The sequence below is a fragment of the Nomascus leucogenys genome, chromosome 8 (assembly GCF_006542625.1).
Source record: "Nomascus leucogenys isolate Asia chromosome 8, Asia_NLE_v1, whole genome shotgun sequence".
NCBI classification, from domain to species: domain Eukaryota; kingdom Metazoa; phylum Chordata; class Mammalia; order Primates; family Hylobatidae; genus Nomascus; species Nomascus leucogenys.
The window spans coordinates 47771457-47790141 of record NC_044388.1 but is presented as its reverse complement, the minus strand read 5'-3'; the positions used below and the strand labels follow the sequence as shown (position 1 = coordinate 47790141).

The 18685-nt window shown below is 46.9% G+C and overlaps 1 protein-coding gene across 2 annotated transcripts in view; it reads right to left on the bottom strand.

Annotated features, from left to right (window-relative positions):
* Positions 1 to 15132, bottom strand: part of POMK (protein O-mannose kinase) — a 44316-nt gene extending 29184 nt beyond the window's left edge. The window contains exons 1-4 of one of the 2 annotated variants that reach the window (XM_030816452.1): positions 15084 to 15132; positions 11044 to 11129; positions 6080 to 6175; positions 4854 to 5156 (exon numbers count right to left, since the gene is read on the bottom strand). In XM_030816452.1, the coding sequence (XP_030672312.1) occupies positions 4854 to 5135 (282 nt within the window). In that variant the 5' untranslated portion in view covers positions 5136 to 5156; positions 6080 to 6175; positions 11044 to 11129; positions 15084 to 15132. The remainder of the gene's footprint in view (positions 1 to 4853; positions 5157 to 6079; positions 6176 to 11043; positions 11130 to 15083) is intronic. The other variant, XM_012508378.2, reaches the window with a different exon arrangement.
* Positions 15133 to 18685: the final 3553 nt, after the last annotated feature.

Sequence of the window (18685 nt, the reverse complement as noted above, 5' to 3'; positions counted from 1 at the left end):
ATAAAGGAAAAAAACTTTTAGAACTCTCATGGAAAGCTGAAATGTTCATAAATATCGAACAGAAGTTAAATGCATGGACTAAACTAATAAAAGTCTGAAGTAACCTTTTTGTTTAAAATGCTGCTGATTCTTTGCTTTTCCAGAGTCAAGGAAACTTCTTTTAAGCTATTTACAGCTTGTAGCAACTGAGTGAAGTACACTCCTGTGAATAAAATTTGGCACATATTTGTTTCTACCTGATTTCTCCAGAATTTAAAAACTATTTGTGAGCATTCTTAATTTATGGCAATATAGTTATTTGCATAAATACAATAAGAATCTGTTTTCTTTTGTAACAGGACACTATATTTTACCAAGGGTTTGACTAGAATGGCATGCTTTCCTTTACGGAATCAAACTTGACTTATAAAGCCAGTAAAAGCCCTTGGGAAAACTGGGCTCATACTTTGTCTACACAGTCCCTGTACAGGGTTCCTGACCCATGGTAAGTATAGAATGTCACTTTCTGACAGGCCCAGGAGCCCCAAGTTATCTAGGGACATCAAGAGGAGAGGAACTTACCCAACTCATAAGTATTTGAAGGTACAAACCTATGGCTGGACTCAGCCTTAAAAAGTCTTATTTGAGATTCCTTATGAAACAGAGTTCCAGCAAAGGCAATTTAAAAACCCTATGTAAAAAATAATTATTCTAGCCAGGCGCGGAGGCTCATGCCTGTAATCCTAGCACTTTGAGAGGCCAAGGCAGGCGGACTGCCTGAGCTCAGGAGTTCAAGACCAGCCTGGGCAACACAGTGAAACCCCGTCTTTACTAAAATACAAAAGAAATCAGCCAGGCATGGCAACGTGCGCCTGTAGCCCCAGCTACTCGAGAGGCTGAGGCAGGAGAATTGCTTGAACCCAGGAGGCAGAGGTTGCAGTGAGCCACAATCACACCACTACAATCCAGCCTGGGTGACAGAGCAAGACTCCATCTCTACCAAAAAAAAAAAAAAAGTATTCTTGCCAGGTGATTACAAGTTCATGCCTGTAATCCCAGCACTTTGGGAGACCAAGGCGGGCAGATCACGAGGTCAGGAGTTCGAGACCAGCCTGACCAACATGGTGAAACCCTGTCTCCACTAAAAATACAAAAATTAGCCTGGTGTGCTGGCACACACCTGTAATCCCAGCTACTCAGGAGGCTGAGGCAGGAAAACTGCTTGAACCCGGGAGGCGGAGGTTGCAGTGAGCTGAGATCACGCCACTGCACTCCAGCCTGGGCGACAGAGCAAGGCTCCATCTCAAAAAAAAAAAAAAAAAAAAAAAAAGTATTATTGATGCGCTTTACGCAAATAATCAGGCCCAGTATAATAAAATTAAAGTTTATTTTGCGCGCAAATCAGTCCTATCATGATTTGTTTTAATAAAAATAAGGACTAGAGAAAAATTATGTTCCAAAAACTATGGTACACATGTTGTTAGTTTTTTTTTCTTCAATTTAGACTAAATCCTAATATTTTTGTAGACTGTAAGTTCCCAGACTAATGCTTTCAAACCTTTACTTTTAAAACTGGAAATTGCACTCCTTATCCTAAAACTCATTATTTACCTTATAGTAGACTGTCTGTTTAAATGCAGTACTAAAACCAAACTGCCTTTGTCACGAAAGCCTTGGAACCACAGCCCGGCCTGCATGAATATACTCAGACAGCTGCAAAGCAGTTCTACTCCTCACTTTAGGGTCAACTCCGACCCCAACTATGCCCCCTGTCAGCATGAAGAAGCTAGAGTGATCAATGGCCTTTTCCCATCTTCACAGCCCACACCTTAAGAATAAGATGCTATGAAACCCCAAAGGGAGGGATTGAAACCGCCTTCACAAAATTATAACTGAGTGCTGGGCCCAGTGGCTCATGCCTGTAATCCCAGCATTTTGGGAGGCCAAGGAAGGGGGATCACCTGAGGTCAAGAGTTCAAGACCAGCCTGGCCAACATGGTGAAACCCCATCTTTACTAAAAATACAGGCGTGGTGGTGGGCGCCTGTAATCCCAGCTTCTAAGGAGGCTGAGGCACAAGAATCTCTTGAACCTGGGAGGTGGAGGTTGCGGTGAGCCAAGATCGTGCCACTGCACTCCAGCCTGGGCAATAGAGCAAGACTCGGTCAAAAAAAAAAAAAAAAAAAAAAGCAAAAATAAACCAATGGGATTATAACAAACCAAAAACCTTCTTCCCAGCAAAGGAAACAAACAGAGTTAAGAGACAAACTACAGAATGGGAGAAAATATTTGCAAGCTATTCATCTGACAAGGGATCAGTATCCAAGGAACTCAAACATCTCAACAGAAAAAAATAACAATATGATCAAAAAATGGGCAAATGATCTAAACTGACATTCTCGAAAGAAGACATACAAGTGGCCAATAAATGTGGAAAAAATGCTCAATGTTACTAATCATCAGGAAAATGCAAACCAAAATCACAATGAGATACCATCTCACCCCAGGTAGGATGGCCATTATCAAAAAGACAAAAAATAACAAATGCTGGTGAGGATGCAGAGAAATGGGAACTCACACACTGTTAGTGAGAATGTAAATTAGTACAGCCATTATGGAAAACAGTATGGAGGTTCCTCAAAAAATTACAAACAGAACTACCATATGATCCAGCAATTCCACTACTGGGTATATACCCAAAGGAAAGGAAATCAATATATCAAAGAGATATGTGCGGCCAGGCTAAGTGGCTCACGCCTGTAATCCCAGCACTTTGGGAGGCCGAGGTGGCCGGATCACGAGGTCAGGAGTTCAAGACCAGCCTGGCCAACATGGGGAAACCCCATTTCTACTAAAAATATAAAATTAGCCGGGCATGGTGGCACATGCCTGTAACTCCAGCTACTCAGGAGGCTGAGGCAGGAGAATTGCTTGAACCCAGAAGTAGAGGTTGTAGTGAGTCGAGACTGCGTCATTGCACTCCAGCCTAGGCAACAAGAGGGAAACTCCGTCTCAAAAAACAACAACAAAAAAAGAGATATGTGCATCCCGACGTTTATAGCAGCAGTATTCACAATAGCCAAGATATGGAATCAACCTAAGTGTCCTTCAGCAGATGAATGGATAAAGAAAATGTGGTATATATACAAAATAGAATACTATTCAGCCATAAAAAAGAAGGAAATCTGTCATTTATGGCAACATGAATGGAACTGGAGGACATTATGTTAAGTGAAATAAACTAGGAACAGAAAGTTAAACACTACAAGTTCTCATTCATATGCAGAAGTTTAAAAAAGCTTACTCAAAGTAAAAAGCATAACAGGTTTCTAGAGGCTGGGAAGGGTAGAGCAAAGGCAAGGATAGGGAGAGATTTGTTAAAGGATGCAAAATTACAGCTAAATAGGAGAAGCAAGTTCTAGTGTTTCATAGCACCATAGGATGACTATAGTTAACAATATATTATACACTTTCAAATAGCCAGAAGAGAAGATATTGAATGTTCCCAACCAAAAGAAGTGATACATGTTTGAGATGGCAGATATGCCCTGATCAGGTAACTACACATTTTAAGTAGGTATGGAAACATCACTATGTACCCCATAAATATGGATAATTAATATGTGCCAATTAAAAATAAATTGTTAAAAATCAGTATAATACCATCATAGAGTTTGAAAAACAGGAAAAGAAATTGTCCATAATCCACCTTTCACCCTAGCACAATTTCTATCATTTTCATATTTTTCTTTTTTTCCTTGGGAGACAGGATCTTGCTCTGTCACTCAGGCTGGAATGCAGTGACAAGATCATGGTTCACTGTAGCCTCAAACTCCTCTGGCTCAAGAGATTCTCTCACCTCAGCTTCCCAAGTAGCGCGTGCCATTATGCCAGGCTAATTTTTGTATTTCTGTAGAAACTGGGTTTTGCCATGTTGCCCAGGTTGGTCTGGAACTCCTGCGCTCAAGTGATCCGCCCACCTCTGCCTCCCAAAGTGCTGGGATTACATATATAAGCCACTGCACCTGGCCATTTTTGTATTTATCTACATATATACATAATTTCACAGTTGAAAAGTCAATTATACAACTTTGTATCTTGTTTTCTTCACTTATCATCATAAGTGAAGGTTTTCTTCGTGTTGCCTCTTGGGGTTCCTAATTACACAACAGCTGCAGAATATTCCGTCAAGTGTATGGACCATCATTTCATGAACTATTCTAAAAGTTTTGTTTCCAGTTTTCTATCACTATGGCACTCCTTTATGTATTTGACTTTTTTCCTGCCTTGGATTACTTATTAAGATAAAGTCCGACTGGGAGGCCGAGGCAGGTAGATTACTTAAGGTCAGGAGTTCAAGACCAGCCTGGCCAACATGGTGAAACCCCATCTCTACTAAAAATAAAAAAATTAGCCAGGCGTGGTGGCATATGCCCATAGTCCCAGCTACTCGGGAGGCTGAGTCACGAGAATCGCTTGAACCCAGGAGGTGGAGGTTGCAGTGCACCAAGATGGCGCCACTGCACTCCAGCCTGGGTGACAGAGTGAGACTCTCAAAAAAAAAAAAAAAAGATGAAAGTGCCAGATGTAAGATTATTGAGCTCAACAATAAAAACGTAGAGCCAACAGGGCTCCTAACACTGGATGCCACACTGCTTCCCCAAGGGCTGAAACCTATGCCTACTGCAGCACTATTCACGATTGCCAAGATACAGAATCAACCAAAGCAAATGTGGTGCACATACGCAATGGAGTACACTTTAGCAGTAACAAAGGATGAAATTCCGTAATTCATGCCAGCATGGATGGAGCTGGAGGACACTGTGTTAAGCAAAGTAACATGATGACGGCAATCAGAAATGAACCCGGACTCACTCTCTTCACAGCTCCTTCCCCAACAAGCTTCAGCTGTCTCACTTCTGTTCTCAGCTCCTCGCAGGACAGCCAAGGTGAGCAGTTTTTCATCTGTCCTATCCTGAAGTGACCATAGGGACAGTGTCTGGGGTCCACAATGGATTGTCGAGGAGCGATGAAAAAGCGGTCGAGGCAGAGGTAGAGCAGAGTATTCATCAGGGCCATGATCAGCAGCAGCCCAACAGCTGGCGGCACCTCTCGGGGGACAAGGCCTCTCCTGCTGTTCTGGGGCTGCTTTTCCATGTTGACGGCCTCTGCAATTTCCTAAAATACACAATGAAACAGAAGTTATGACAGTCAGCTTTCATTTCCTTTCATTTCCAAAAATGTGTTTTGATGCCTCTTCTACTCAAGGGTCCTGTAAGCTGCAGCATTACTGTGGGGATTAAAGCAGGTATCGAACACCAGGCTTATCCCAAATGCCCAATGTTAGCTGTTTCCATAATCATTACTTTTTATTACAAACTAAAATGCGGGTTCCTCTAGATTAGGTTAGGTGGGAGGTGTTTGTGTCTGACTCTGTCCGACTCACAGTAGCATGCGTTGAATAGATGCTCATGAATATTCAGTAAAATGAAAGCAAAATGTATTAGTCAACTGGTGGGACAGGGACAGAGGGTGGACAAAGGACAGCAGAAGGAGGCTGCTTAGGGTAGCAGGTGGAGGCTGGGAAGCTGAGGGCCTCTCTCGAACCCAGCTAAGCAGCTGTCCTGTTCCCTGGGAGGTACTCAGAATCCCCTAAACAGTTTTAAGAAATAAAAGCTACTCTTCAGCAGTTATGAAAGGTAGATTTGGGGTGAAAGAGACTGAGGCTGGGAGACCAGTTAAGAAGCCCTGGTTATGACCACGGACAGGAGCTGACAAGTACATGAGCTAGAATAACAACGATGAGATTGGAGAGATGACCACTCAGATGTCATACCAGCGATAAGTAACCACTGATAATGTGTGGGCTCTACCGCTGGAGCCGTGCAAGGCCATGGTGGAGGGGCCTGGCTGCGGAGAGGCCTGAAGTAGGACCCTGGATGGCAGAGGTGATTTACGGAAGCAGAATGGAGCAGAATGGAAGTATATGGAGACTTTAACAGTGGATGTGGCCATGCCAGTGGGAGCCAGCTAAACAGCCCTGGAATGCTGGGGCACTGGAACAGAACTGGGTCAGAAACAGCTGTGACATGCAAGTTTACCTCTCAAGCGCATCTCCTTCTCCAGCTCAGGTCTCCATCCAGGTACCTGGTCAGTCCATACTCTAGTTGGTGCCCAGGGACTGGTCTGGAAACACCCTGCCACAAAGTACCAAACAGGAAGTGTGTAAACAGAAACTGCAGCTATGTACCCAGACAAATCGCCAGTCCGAACGGTCCAACTTTCCCAGGGCCCTCCTCCTGCCTCAAGTCTAGGTTTCCTCAGGTTCTCAAGCCCCAGGACAGAGCAGCACCGTGGGGAAGCCCATCAGAGTCTCTCTGTCCCAGTCTGCTCTCTTCACCTCCATCACTGACTTCCGGCTGCTCGTTCCCGCAACACATCCTGAGCAGCTTCTATGTGCCCAGCCCTGCAGTGGGTGCTGGAGACACACACACAGTGAATTACACCAGCATGGTTTCTATCCTGCTGGAGCTTAGGGGAAAGTCTAGTGGGGAAGACAGACAATAAACAAGTAAACAAATAGGTCTATCATCATCCTGTGATGGGGCTTCAAAGATAGAGAGTAACTGTGTAGGAACTCCCTGGAGGAAGCATCCCAGGAGACCTCTCTGAGGAGGTGACCTTCACACTGTGACCAGAGGCCTGAGAGGAGCCAGCCATGAAAAATCCAGGACAGGAAGCTTGTTCCTACCTCCTCCTTGAGAAAACAAAATCCACTCCCATTTACAGAGCTGGGACAAGATGTCAATGAAACCACAAAGTTAACAGGAAACGGCATTTCTCTTAAGAACACACTGCAGCCATAAAGTGTCAAAAATCCCCTATGGATGAAGACTCCTTTTTTACTATTTAGAAATTCTGTTCTCTACAATCACAGACTACCAGAAATTTTGCAGTTTGAAGTCTTATCAGTTGGAATAAAACACCCCACTCCTTTCTGGAAGATCAAAGTCACTCTGACACAGAGAAGCAACCTCAGTTCCCAAACAGGGCAGACCTTCAGATAAGGAGTTTCTGGAGATAATCATACCATGTGTTAACCTGGTAGTCTCCAAGGAAAGAGGACCACTTTGCAGTCCAGACTAGATCTTGGCCCCTTTACACTCAGTTCTACATGGCTTTGAGCCCATCAAAACACTACTTCATTTAAATTTGCCTAAACTTCACTCATCTCCAAAATTCTATGCTTTTCTTCCTCTTTTTTTTCTTTTTTTTTTTGACATAGGGTCTGACTGTCACTCGGGCTGGAGTGCAGTGGTGTAATCATAGCTCAAATGCAGCCTCAAACTCAAGCAATCCTGCCACCTCTGCCTCCTTAGTAGCTGGGACTACAGGTGCACGTCACCACATCCAGCTAATTTTTGTATTTTTTTTGTAGAGACTGGGTCTCACGATGTTGCCCAGGCTGGCCTTGAACTCCTGGCCTCAAGCAATCCTCCTGCGTCAGTCTCCCAAATTGCTGGGATTACAGGCATGAGCCACTGCACCTGGCCTTTTAAATTTATTTTTATCCCCTCCACAGCCCTATACACCCCCTGCATCAGTATTCCCTGGAACCTCAACACATTCCAGTACTCCACAGACGCAAGCACACAAGCTCACACTGTTCTGGCGCTCTTGAGCGTACTCCAGACCTCACACTGCTGACTCTCCCAGCAATGGCACACACTTCAGTGACTCTATGGCTCTAAACTCACAGCAGCAGCCTCTAGAATGCCTTAAATCATCCGGCTGCCCCTTCCTAGGGTGTCCTCGTGCTCAGGGACACACATGCACCTCACACTACCTTGACCCTTAGCGCACCAGGCCTCTGACAGTACCAAAACCCTTCCCGCACCACCACCCCCTGCCCCACAGAGATCCACAATTCTCATCCCTGCTAGCACAGGCTCAGGTCTCCCACCGTCCTCCCTCCATCAGATCCCTCCAGGAGGTCCCTCCAGCTCTGCTCCATTAGCATGCACTGGGCTCCAACTACCCAGATCTTTATTAGCACATGCACACACCCACCACGGCACGACCCCCACAAGCGCACACACAGCACTCGAGTCCTTCAACCACCTCCCCTCCATAAGCACCCCATTCTCTCCTACCCTGCAGGCCCCCACAGACACACACACGGCACTAACACCATACACACCCTCATCACCACACAGAGGCCTCAGAGGCCTATTAGCATACATCCTGGTGCCTCTACCACCCTACCCCCATTAGCACACACTGGGCCTCTCTCCAGCCATAACCCCTATTAGCTTGCTTTGGAACTTCCTCAACACCCTACCCCTGTGACACACCCACGGGTCCCTCACCCACTGTGCTGCCCACTTCCCTAAGCACACACTGGGCCTTGAGCCTCACCTGCCATAAGGCTCATCACCACATGCTCTGAGCCCTGCTCAGCCCAGGCCTCCATTGGCAAAGCTCCAGTGTCTCCTGGCTCCACCACCCATTCCCATATCCTCTGTTCCTCTGACCCCCTGCTCCCTATTAGCACTCATGGCACTTCCATCCCCAGCTCCCTGCACCGGGCCAGGTCAGAGAGGCCCCGAAGGACTCTGCCCCGTGCCATCTCACATGATTCTCTGTCCCTCTGATGGAGATATGCAAGTCCCGCCAGTGTGCAGCCTCGCTTATCGCAGTGAGTCAATAAAAGTGACAGGTGTGTCCCAAGTGGTGTTAGGCTGGCTGGAAGCTCACACTCTCCTTCTCCCAACATGTACCACCTGTTCCCCCACCATCACTCTCAGCTGATCATCTAACGAGATCATCCTATTTTACTAGAAAAACAGAAGCAATCAGCATTTCCACCAGTTCCCAAGCCCCACCCCAGGTTCCTGCACTCTCCTATTACTACGAACTGTGTGTTACCATGAAACTGGCCCCAAGCCCAGCTCAGGCAAACCCCACGCCCAGCTCTGTCCTCTCATTCTCTCCAGCTCACTGCCACTGCACCCAAACTGACCTTATCACAGTCAGCACAGGTGGCCTCCACATCACTAAACACAACAGTCAAGGCACAGCCCCAGTCTTCCTCGATCTATCAATAGCATCTACCGTGATTGATAACTCCTTCCTTAAACGCCTTATATAATTGGTTTCCAGGAAACTACACTCTGGCAGCTCCTCATCTCTGAGTCCACTTAGTGGGGTCCCCCAGAGCTCAGAGCTCAGGCCTCTGCCACACTCCCTGGGAGAGCTCACCCAGACTCAGGACTTTTCATCGCTGCCTGCTGACAACTTCCAAAGGTAAAACTCCATTCCCAGCCTCTCCTCAGAACTCAAGGCTTGTTTCCTTGACATCTCCATGTGGATGTCTGATGAACAACTCAAAAGATTCAAAAAACAACTCAATTTAAAAATGGGCAAAGGGTCAGGCATTGGTGGCTCACACTTGTAATCCCGGCACTTTGGGAGGCTGAGGCGGGAGGATCGCTTGAGCCTAGGAGTTCCAGACCAGCCAGGGCAACATAGTAAGACCTCCTGTCTACAAAAACTAAATTTAAAAATTAGCCAGGCATGTTGGCATGCGCCTATAGGCCCAGCTACTCAGGAGGCTGAGGTGGGAGGATCATTTGAGTCCAGGAGACCAAGGCTGCAGTGAGCTGTGATCGTGCCACAGCACTCCAGCCTGGGTGACAGTGAGACCCTGTCTCAAAAAAATAAATAAATAAAATTTTTAAAATGGGCAAAGGAGTTGAATAGACATTTCTCCAAAGAAGATACACAGATGGCCAACAGGCACATGAAAGATGCTCAGCTTCACCAGTCACCAAGGCAAATGCAGACCAGAAGTGTGACAAGATGGCATTTTACACCCATGAGGATGACTATAATACAAAAATCAGTAACAACGTAAGTGTAGGGGAATGTGGAAAAACTGGAATCCTCAAACATCACTGGTGAGAAAGTAAAATGCAGCCACTGTGGAAAGCGGTCTGGCCGCTCCTCAAAAGTTTAAGCACAGTCATCACACGACCCAACAACTCCACTGCCCAGTATGTACCTATGAAAACACACACATTCACACACACACTTACACACGAATGTTCACGGAAGCATTATCCACAACTGCCAAACAGTGGAAACAAGCCAAGTGTCCATTGGCAGATGAATGGATAGACAAAATGTGGTACATCCATAAATGGAATATTATTCAGCAATAAAAAATAAAGCACTAATTCACGCTGCAACATGGGTGAACCTCGGAAACATCATGCTCAGTGAAATAAGCCTGACAAAAAGGCCACATGCTGTAAGATTCCATTTATGTGAAATGTCCAGAAACAGCAAATTCAGACACAGAACATAGATTTGTGGCTCTCAGAGGCTGGGGGGGCGGGGGGTGGAATAGCTGCTGATGGGGATGGGGTCTCTTTTTGGCTAAAATGTTCTTGAATTAGACAGTGATGATGGTTGTACAACCTTGTAAATATGCTAAATATCACTCAATTGTACAATTTAAAATGTCAAATGTTATGGTTTGTGAATTATATCTTCCTTGAAGTCTCCCCCTAACATTTAAAAAGAAAAAAGCATTCCCAGCTCTCAGGCTACGCAAAAACAAGCAGAAGCTGTGGTTGGCCAAGCCCTGCCTTAGGTGATGGCATTCCTCCAGGTCTGCCGAAGGCCCAGGTAACCTCACCCACACCTGGGACACGGCAGCCATCTGAACCCTGATGCTTTCTAAGTCTGCACTGCAGCCCAGGTCTCTCCTACGCTTCGCTCACTGGCCTATCAAGGTATAGGATGTCCACTGCAGAACTCCCCAGTCCCCGCATGCCCCTCCTCCAGGGTTCCCTCTGTGATGGGCTCATGACCCAACCACCCACTCGAGTTACAGACCAGGTACGTGTGACTTGATTCCTTCCTCCCCTAACCTCTAAACCAACCAATTACCACATGCAGTCAATGCTCCCACCAAAACCTCCCTCACAACTGCTTGCATCTCTCCTTCCTTGCTGCCCTTCCCCTCCACCCCGCTGCGTGAGCCAGCAGCACCTCTCACCTGGGTTTCCACAATAGATTCCCAAGCAGACGCCCAGTTTTTCCTCTCTTGCAGTCCATTCTCAGGATTACACAGCAAACAGGATCCTTTTTAAGTGTTTCACACACAGAGAAAAAAAATAAATCATAAGCATTCATCCAGCTTTGTCAAGTCACATTGCATTGTTTTTTCAGATCTTTTTTTACAGAAATTAAATATTACAAATAGAGTTGAAGCCCCTCTGGACTCCTCCCCATCCAATTCTACTCCCCCCTCAAGAAGTGATCACTATCTTCAAGTTGGTGGATATCAGAGATTCTCAAACTGTGGTCCCCAGACCTGTGGCATCATCGCCCAGGAACCTGGGAGAAATGCAAATTCTTGGGTCCACACTCCAAACCTACTGAATCAGAAATGAAAATCTGTGTTTTAATAAATCCTCTAGGTGATTTGGATGCATGCTAAAGTCTGAAAACCACTGGTGTATATAATTCCTATTCATGCTATCTATCTATCTAATCGATCTTATCTATTTACCTACCTACTTACCTATCTACTTAAGACATGGAGTCTCACTATGTTGCCCAGGCTAGACTCAAGTGATCCTCCTGCCTCCACCTCCCAAGCAGCTGGGACTGACTACAGGGATGGGCTACCAAACTCCCCTTCTCATACAGGCTTTTTATTTTCACCACAAGTATGTGCCCATAAATCATACATATGTTTTCAAGCTTTATACGAACAGTGATGGGCTGGTATTATCCTCCTGCAACTAGTTTTTTTAAAAGCTCAACATTCTGTTTCTGAGATTTATCCATGCATCTGCACAAAACTCCAGTTCACTATTTTCAACTGGTTTGACTTTTCCACAATTAGTGAGACAAGCTGTGTATACATCTCCCCAGGCATACACGGAAGTTTCTCTGATAACATGCAGGGACAGCTTTCTTTTTTTTTTTTCTTTTTTTTTGAGACAGAGTCTCACTCTGTCACCAGGCTGGAGTGCTACGGCGCAATCTCAGCTCACTGCAACCTCTGACTTCCTTGGTAAAGGGATTCTCCTGCCTCAGCCTTCTCAGTAGCTGGGATTACAGGCACGTGCCACCATGCCCAGCTAATTTTTGTATTTTACTAGAGACGGAGTTTCACTGTGTTGTCGAGATGGTCTCGATCTCCTGACCTCGTGATCCGCCTGCCTCAGCTTCCCAAAGTGCTGGGATTACAGGCATGAGCCACCATGTCCGGCCCATGCAGGGAGAGCTTTCTAAAGCACGGATCTGATCCCACCTTGCTTAACATTCAACAGCCCCCCACTCGGCCCACAGGATCAAGTCCAAACTCTTATGTAGCCTCCTGAAATCTAGCCCCTATCTGCTTCCCTAAACCTTCCCTGCACCCCACTCTCTGGCCCCTGAGCTTGCCTCAGTCCTCAAAGGCTCCCTTTCTGGGATACCCAGGCCCCGGCTTCCTCTAGATTCTGAGCACCAAGAGGCTTGCCTGCCTGTCCTGTTCACCACTGCACCCCAGTGCCTGACACACAGCGGGTACTCGGCAAAGACGAACCAACTGCCTAGTCACTCTGCGCCTCTCCCTCTTCGTGGCCTCAGCCGCACAGGCTGCTTTCCCTCTCCTGTGTTCGCTCCACCGAATCCGCTCTTCCTCTCCTCACGGCTCCTGTCCTCTGAGGCCCCTCATCTGCCATCTCCTTCTCCAATCCAAGTTTCCCAGCTCAAACCCTGTGATAAACCCTTTCAACCCTCCAACCCTCCTTACCCCTAACCTCCCACCAATCCTTCCTTGCCACTAGTGGATTCAGGTTTTATGGGGCCTGAAGCTTATACAAGTTGGGGCGAGGAGTGGTAATTCTTTAAGAGAAGAATACACAGTTATGAATGTAAAAGTGCTGAGCCTCTTGCCAGAGTTTTGGGAGGTACTTGTTTAAGTGAAGAGGCTAGAGGCTTCATCAGCAACCCAGATCTGCTTGTCATTCACCATTCCCATGTAACTTGCCCTGTCCACTTCTTCATTTCCACTCAAAGGCTGCCAACATCAGCTACAAAACTCTGTGGGACTCTAGAAATGCATATTTTCTAATCTCTGTTGGACCCTCAGCATTACTCAGAAAACCTTTAATGCATTTCTTGCTGAATCCAAATTTCATATGCCCCACTAACTTTTATATATCCGTAAGTCCTCACATTCACTTCTGAATCCTCTCTCAGCAAAAAGAAACCAAATCAAACCAAACCAAAACAAATAAAAAAAAAATACCCCAAAATTCATTTGACTTTTATACACTGTCAACTTCACACCAATTCTGTGAAGTGGATATAATTGTTGTTATTCCCATTTCACAGATAAGACAACTGAGTCAGAGATGAAGTAATATATCTAAGGTCACTAAACTATACACAGAAGAGCCAAGTTTTCTGGCCTCAAGCCCATTCTTCCCCTAAATACCGCAATGCTCAGGAGTTGAATGAAGTAAATCAAACCCAGTGTGGTCAGCTAGGGGCTGGGCTGGGGGACTCTGGGACTGCCGGTTTCTTAAAGAAGGCTTCAGCCCACCTCAACCCCGATTTGCTTTTTTGTTTCAGAGGCATATTCTGGAGTAGGCCGCCCAGAGCATAGCATGAGGCTGTGTGGCTGAAGGAACTTTCGTGTCAGAAATAAGCAAAACCCACTGAAATTTACTGGTCTTGAAAACGGCCTGCACATTAAGGAATAAAGATGGTGGGGCAGGTTGGGCAGGAGAAATTCAGGCACGATTGAAATGCAAAGCATTTCTGACACTGATAGGAAGGCTTATTGATAGAGAAAGGCTTGGGACCCACTGCCCTACATTTACAGCTTAAAGAGAAAAGAAAAGCAAAGGGACAAAACTAGTTTTTACCGACTTACAAGATATTTTCTACAACTAGGGAAGACAAAAAGTAGTGTCATCTAATACAATTTAGAGTAGAATTCCATTGTGCCAATAAAGCACAAGGTACATTAAGAGGATTATTTTAAATATTGAGAATGCTTATTTAGCCTTAAGGTTCTATAGTAAAGGCAAAGGGTGGCAAAGACAAGATTATGCGACAAAACAGCGAAATTTTGCTTTCTAAAAAAAGAGAAGAATATGATTACATTTAACACCTCCTGGCAACAATGATCTCGGGCAGAATAAACACCCAAACGCAAAGAGCTGAGACAGAGTCCTTGGTCCTTTCTGGTTTTGTTTTTTGCTTTGTTTTGTTTTGGTTTGGTTTTTGTTTTTTTAAACAGAGACAGCCTCTGTCGGACCCAGTAGCTCACGCCTGTAATCCCAGCACTTTGGGAGGCCGAGGCGGGCGGATCACCTGAGGTCAGGCGTTCGAGACCAGCCTGACCGACATGGGGAAACCCCGTTTCCAATAAAAATACAAAAATTAGCCGGGCGTGGTGGCGGACGCCTGTAATCCCAGGAACCAAGACCGCGACACTACACTCCAGACTGGGCGACAGAGCGAGACTCCGTCTCAAATAATAATAATAATAAAGTAATAATAATAGAAACAGCCTCTCACTCTGTCCCCCAGGCTTAAGTGCAGCGGCGCGATTTCGGCTCACTGAAACCTCCGCCCCCGTCGGGTTCAAGCGATTCTCCCGCCTCAGCCTCCGGAGTAGATGAGACTACAGGCGGCGCCACCGCGCCCAGCTAAGTTTTTTTTACAGAGACAGAAGTTCCGCCATGTTGCCCAGGCTGCTCTCGCCTGAGCTCACGCGATCCTCCCTTCCGCCTCGGCCTCCCAAAGCGCTGGGATTACAGGCTGGAGCCACCTCGCCCGGCCCTTCTCTGGTTCTTTAACGTCCAGCTACCGCGCAGGGGTGGACGCGGCGGTGGGGGCTGGGCGCGGTGGACACGGCCGCTCAGGCCCAGCGCCGCCTCCTAGGGAGCCTCCGGACAGGCCGCGGGCAGGCGGCCGGGGCTGCAGGGGGTGCGGGCCGGGCCACGTACAGGCCCCCCGGGAAACCCAGCTGCACGCCCCCTCGACCCTTCGCCCTCTGACCCCCTTACCCCTCGCCGCAGCACCTACCTGCAGCCCAAGCCTCTGCGCCCCCTGCCACCCCAGGCCGGCACGCACTGGGCCTACTGCGCTTGCGCGTTCGGAAGCGCGTCCTGGGCGGGCGAGCGTGACGCTGCTGCGCCCTGGCGTCCTCCTTCGGCCGTGCACTGAAGCCGGAGCGAACGCCGCGGCGGTAGCAACGCGCACCTACCCAGTCTCCCTGTCTGGCTTCTGCTTCCCGAACTTGCGAGAACGATTTTGCGTTGACCGACTATTGCTTCAGCCTGGAGCCAGGCCTATGCAGAGCACCTGTCAGATCTAGACGCACTGCGAGGCCTTCCAAAGCGTAGTCCTCAGACCCGCGGCATCTGCAGGGACCTTGCTGGAAAGGCTGATTCCTAACTCCGGCCCAGACCCGCCACTCGGGGACCGAGATGCCTGAAGTTGGACAATCGCTCTGTAAAAGAAACTGTGGGGCTTAGCCCAGACACAGTAAAGCTGAGCTGCACACATCAAGCGCAGCAGACAAGACCTTCGCAAGCCTCCGCGGAGGGGCAGGACTGGGCAAAGGCGGGGAAGTCCGTCGGGGGCCGGCCAGGAGCCCTGCCGGGAGCCCAACACGCACTCGGGCATTTGCTCCAGGGGAACCGAGACGGAGGCTTGCAGCGTCGAAGTCAGGCTGGGTCATGGAACGTCTGGGTTGTGTACATCGGAAGCGTTAGCTGCTTCTACACCGACACACTGCGAAAGTCCAGAATCAAGACACTTAACATTGTGTGGGTTAAAAAAACTTGAGCCTGTACTAGCTATCCAAACAGTATTAAAATTAACAGAAACGTTTACCTATCACATGGACAAACAGCGGTAATACCTCCTGTCGTTACAGTAGAGTCTGAAAGTTTCCTCACACATACAAGTGAGTGTAAATTGGAATTCCTCCTACGGGCCCTAGCAAATTCATTTCTAGGAATTTATTCTTCAGAAATAATATGTCTGCGGCCGGGCGCCGTGGCTCATGCATGTAATCCCAGGACTTTGGGAGGCCGAGGTGGGCGGATCACGAGGTCAGGAGACCGAGACCATCCTGGATAACACGGTGAAACCCCGTCTCTACTAAAAATACAAAAAATTAGCCGGGCGTGGTGGCGGGCGTGAGAATGGCGTGCACCCGGGAGGCGGAGCTTGCAGTGAACCGAGATCGCGCCACTGCACTCCAGCCTGGGCGACAGAGCGAGACTCCGTCTCAAGAGAAAAAAAAAAAGAAATAATATGTCTGCAAGATGTATGCACGAGATCTTGCTGAAGCATTGCTGATAAAAGATATTTATACCAGAGAAAAAAAGAAACCTGAATGCATAACAATAGGGGTTTCTGAAAGAAATTTTATTACATCCACATAGCCATGAAAAATGCTGTCTAACGGGTGCACAGTTTCAGTGTGAGAAGATGGTAAAGTCCTGGAGATGGATGGGGGTGATGGTTGCACAACAGTGTGAATATACACCAATAAATTGGGTGGAGGCCGAGAGCTCGGGGCCCTGAGCAAGGCTCCGACGCTCTGGTCCCCTGGACCCGCCTTTTAAACTCTTACTCTCTAATTCCTTTGTCTCCGCTGGACTCGGGGTACCCGCCGGGTGGTGTGGGGCTGGTTTCCCCAACAACTTCACTCTAGCCTGGGCAAAAGAGCGAAACTCCGTCTCAAACAAAGATAGAAACCAACTAGCAGCTCTCCTTCCTGAGTTCTTTGCCACGTGGCCACCATTTTGTGCCTACAGGCTTTTTGGGGATGCTGGGAAAAGGTGAAATTTTAACACTGATGAAAAATTAAAGGAATTAAATTCAAACAAAAAATTAAAAATAAAAAGAACAGCAGAACTTGACGCGCCATCAAACTGGTTGTGTCACCCTTCTTCAAGCTGAACGTAGCCCAAAGCCTGGAACTGAGTGTCGGGGGCACACACAGAGACTCGGGGTAAACCCTCTGATTCTGGCTCGTGGAGCAGAAAAGGAAACTCCTAACCCTCAGAGGGAGTGAAGAAAGTTCCCTATTCTTTCTATTTTCTTCTTTTCTTTGCACTCCAGCCCCCAGTCAAGCCCAAGGCCAGAGCAAAAAGCTTCAGCAGCCAAAAGTCTGAGGCAAAGAGATAGTCCTTTCCATTCAGTGGCACTGCAGCTCCAAGAGGACAGACACAAACTTGGTGCTTTGTTTTTAATTGTTTCCCACTGCTGTGGGACAATTGTGGAAGTGGGCAGCTCCCCAAAGCGAAACTGAAAGTGGGAAGTTTCAGGCCAGCGCACTGAAACCTGAGGGAACCTAAAAACACTGAGAAGATAGTGGAAGGTGAGAGCATCTGGCAAGCAACCTCAGAGAGTTGTTTTCGAACTCTTGGGCTCATCGCTGACCTGCGTTATCATAGACTTAACAAGCACACCAAACACTCAGAGAACTGTGCTCATGAACAGATTTTTGTTCAGGTACCAAACTACTGAAGGATGCAGCCACGAGACAGATCCAAATAGCCCCACAGAGGGTATGAACACAGAACTCACTTTGGAACATGGACCCCAGAAGAAGATTGGAACCTGCAGGCTGTCCCTAACTAGTTCATGTGCTTGCTTAAATTAAAATGTTGGCCAGGCGCGGTAGCTCACACCTTTAATCCCAGCACTTAGGGAGGGCAGGTCACCTGAGGTTAGCAGTTTGGGACCAGCCTGGTAAACATGGTGGAACCCCGTCTCTACTTAAAAAAAAAAAAAAAAAATAGCCTGGCATGGTGGTGGATGCCTGTAATCCCAACTACCCTGGCAGTTGAGGCACAAGAATCACTTGAACCCAGGAGGCAGAGGTTTCAGTGAGCCAAGATCACACCACTGCACTCCAGCCTAAGTGACAGAGCAAGACTCCTTCTCGAAAAAAAAAAAAAAAAAAATTAAAATGCCAACATTCTCCATAGGATTTAAACAAGAATTAGAGCCTCATAATATTCAAAATGCTCAGGATACAAAATTGCTAGGCATATGAACCATCACAAAAATCTCAACTTGCATGGGAAAAGACAATCAAGAGTCACCAACTATAAAATGACTGTTAGAATTATCTGAAAAAGACATTAGTTATTATGAAAATGCTCAACAAATTATAAACATTCTTGAAACACAAGTTAAAATAGAAAGTATGGGGCTGGGCACAGTGGTTTGCGCCTGTAATCCCAAGACTTTGAGAGGCTGAGGCAGGTGAATCACTTGAGATCAGGAGTTCGAGACCAGCCTGGCTAACATGGTGAAACCCTGTCTCTATTAAAAATACAAAAATTAGCCGGACATGGTGGCAGGTGCACTCAGGAGGCTGAGGCAGGAGAATCGCTTGTACCTGGGAGGTGGAGGTTGCAGTGAGCCAAGATCGTGCCATTGCACTCCAGCCTGGATGACCGAGTGAGACTCTGTCTCAAACAAATAAAAAATAATAATTTTTAAAAAGAAAGTATGAGTAAAAAACTTGGAGAAAGTAAGAGGAACCAAATAAACATTTAAAATAGAAAAGTACAATCATCAAATTTTAAAACTCACTGGATAGATTCAATGGCAGAATGGAAATGACAGAGGAGTCAGTGAACATGAAGACAGATTAACAG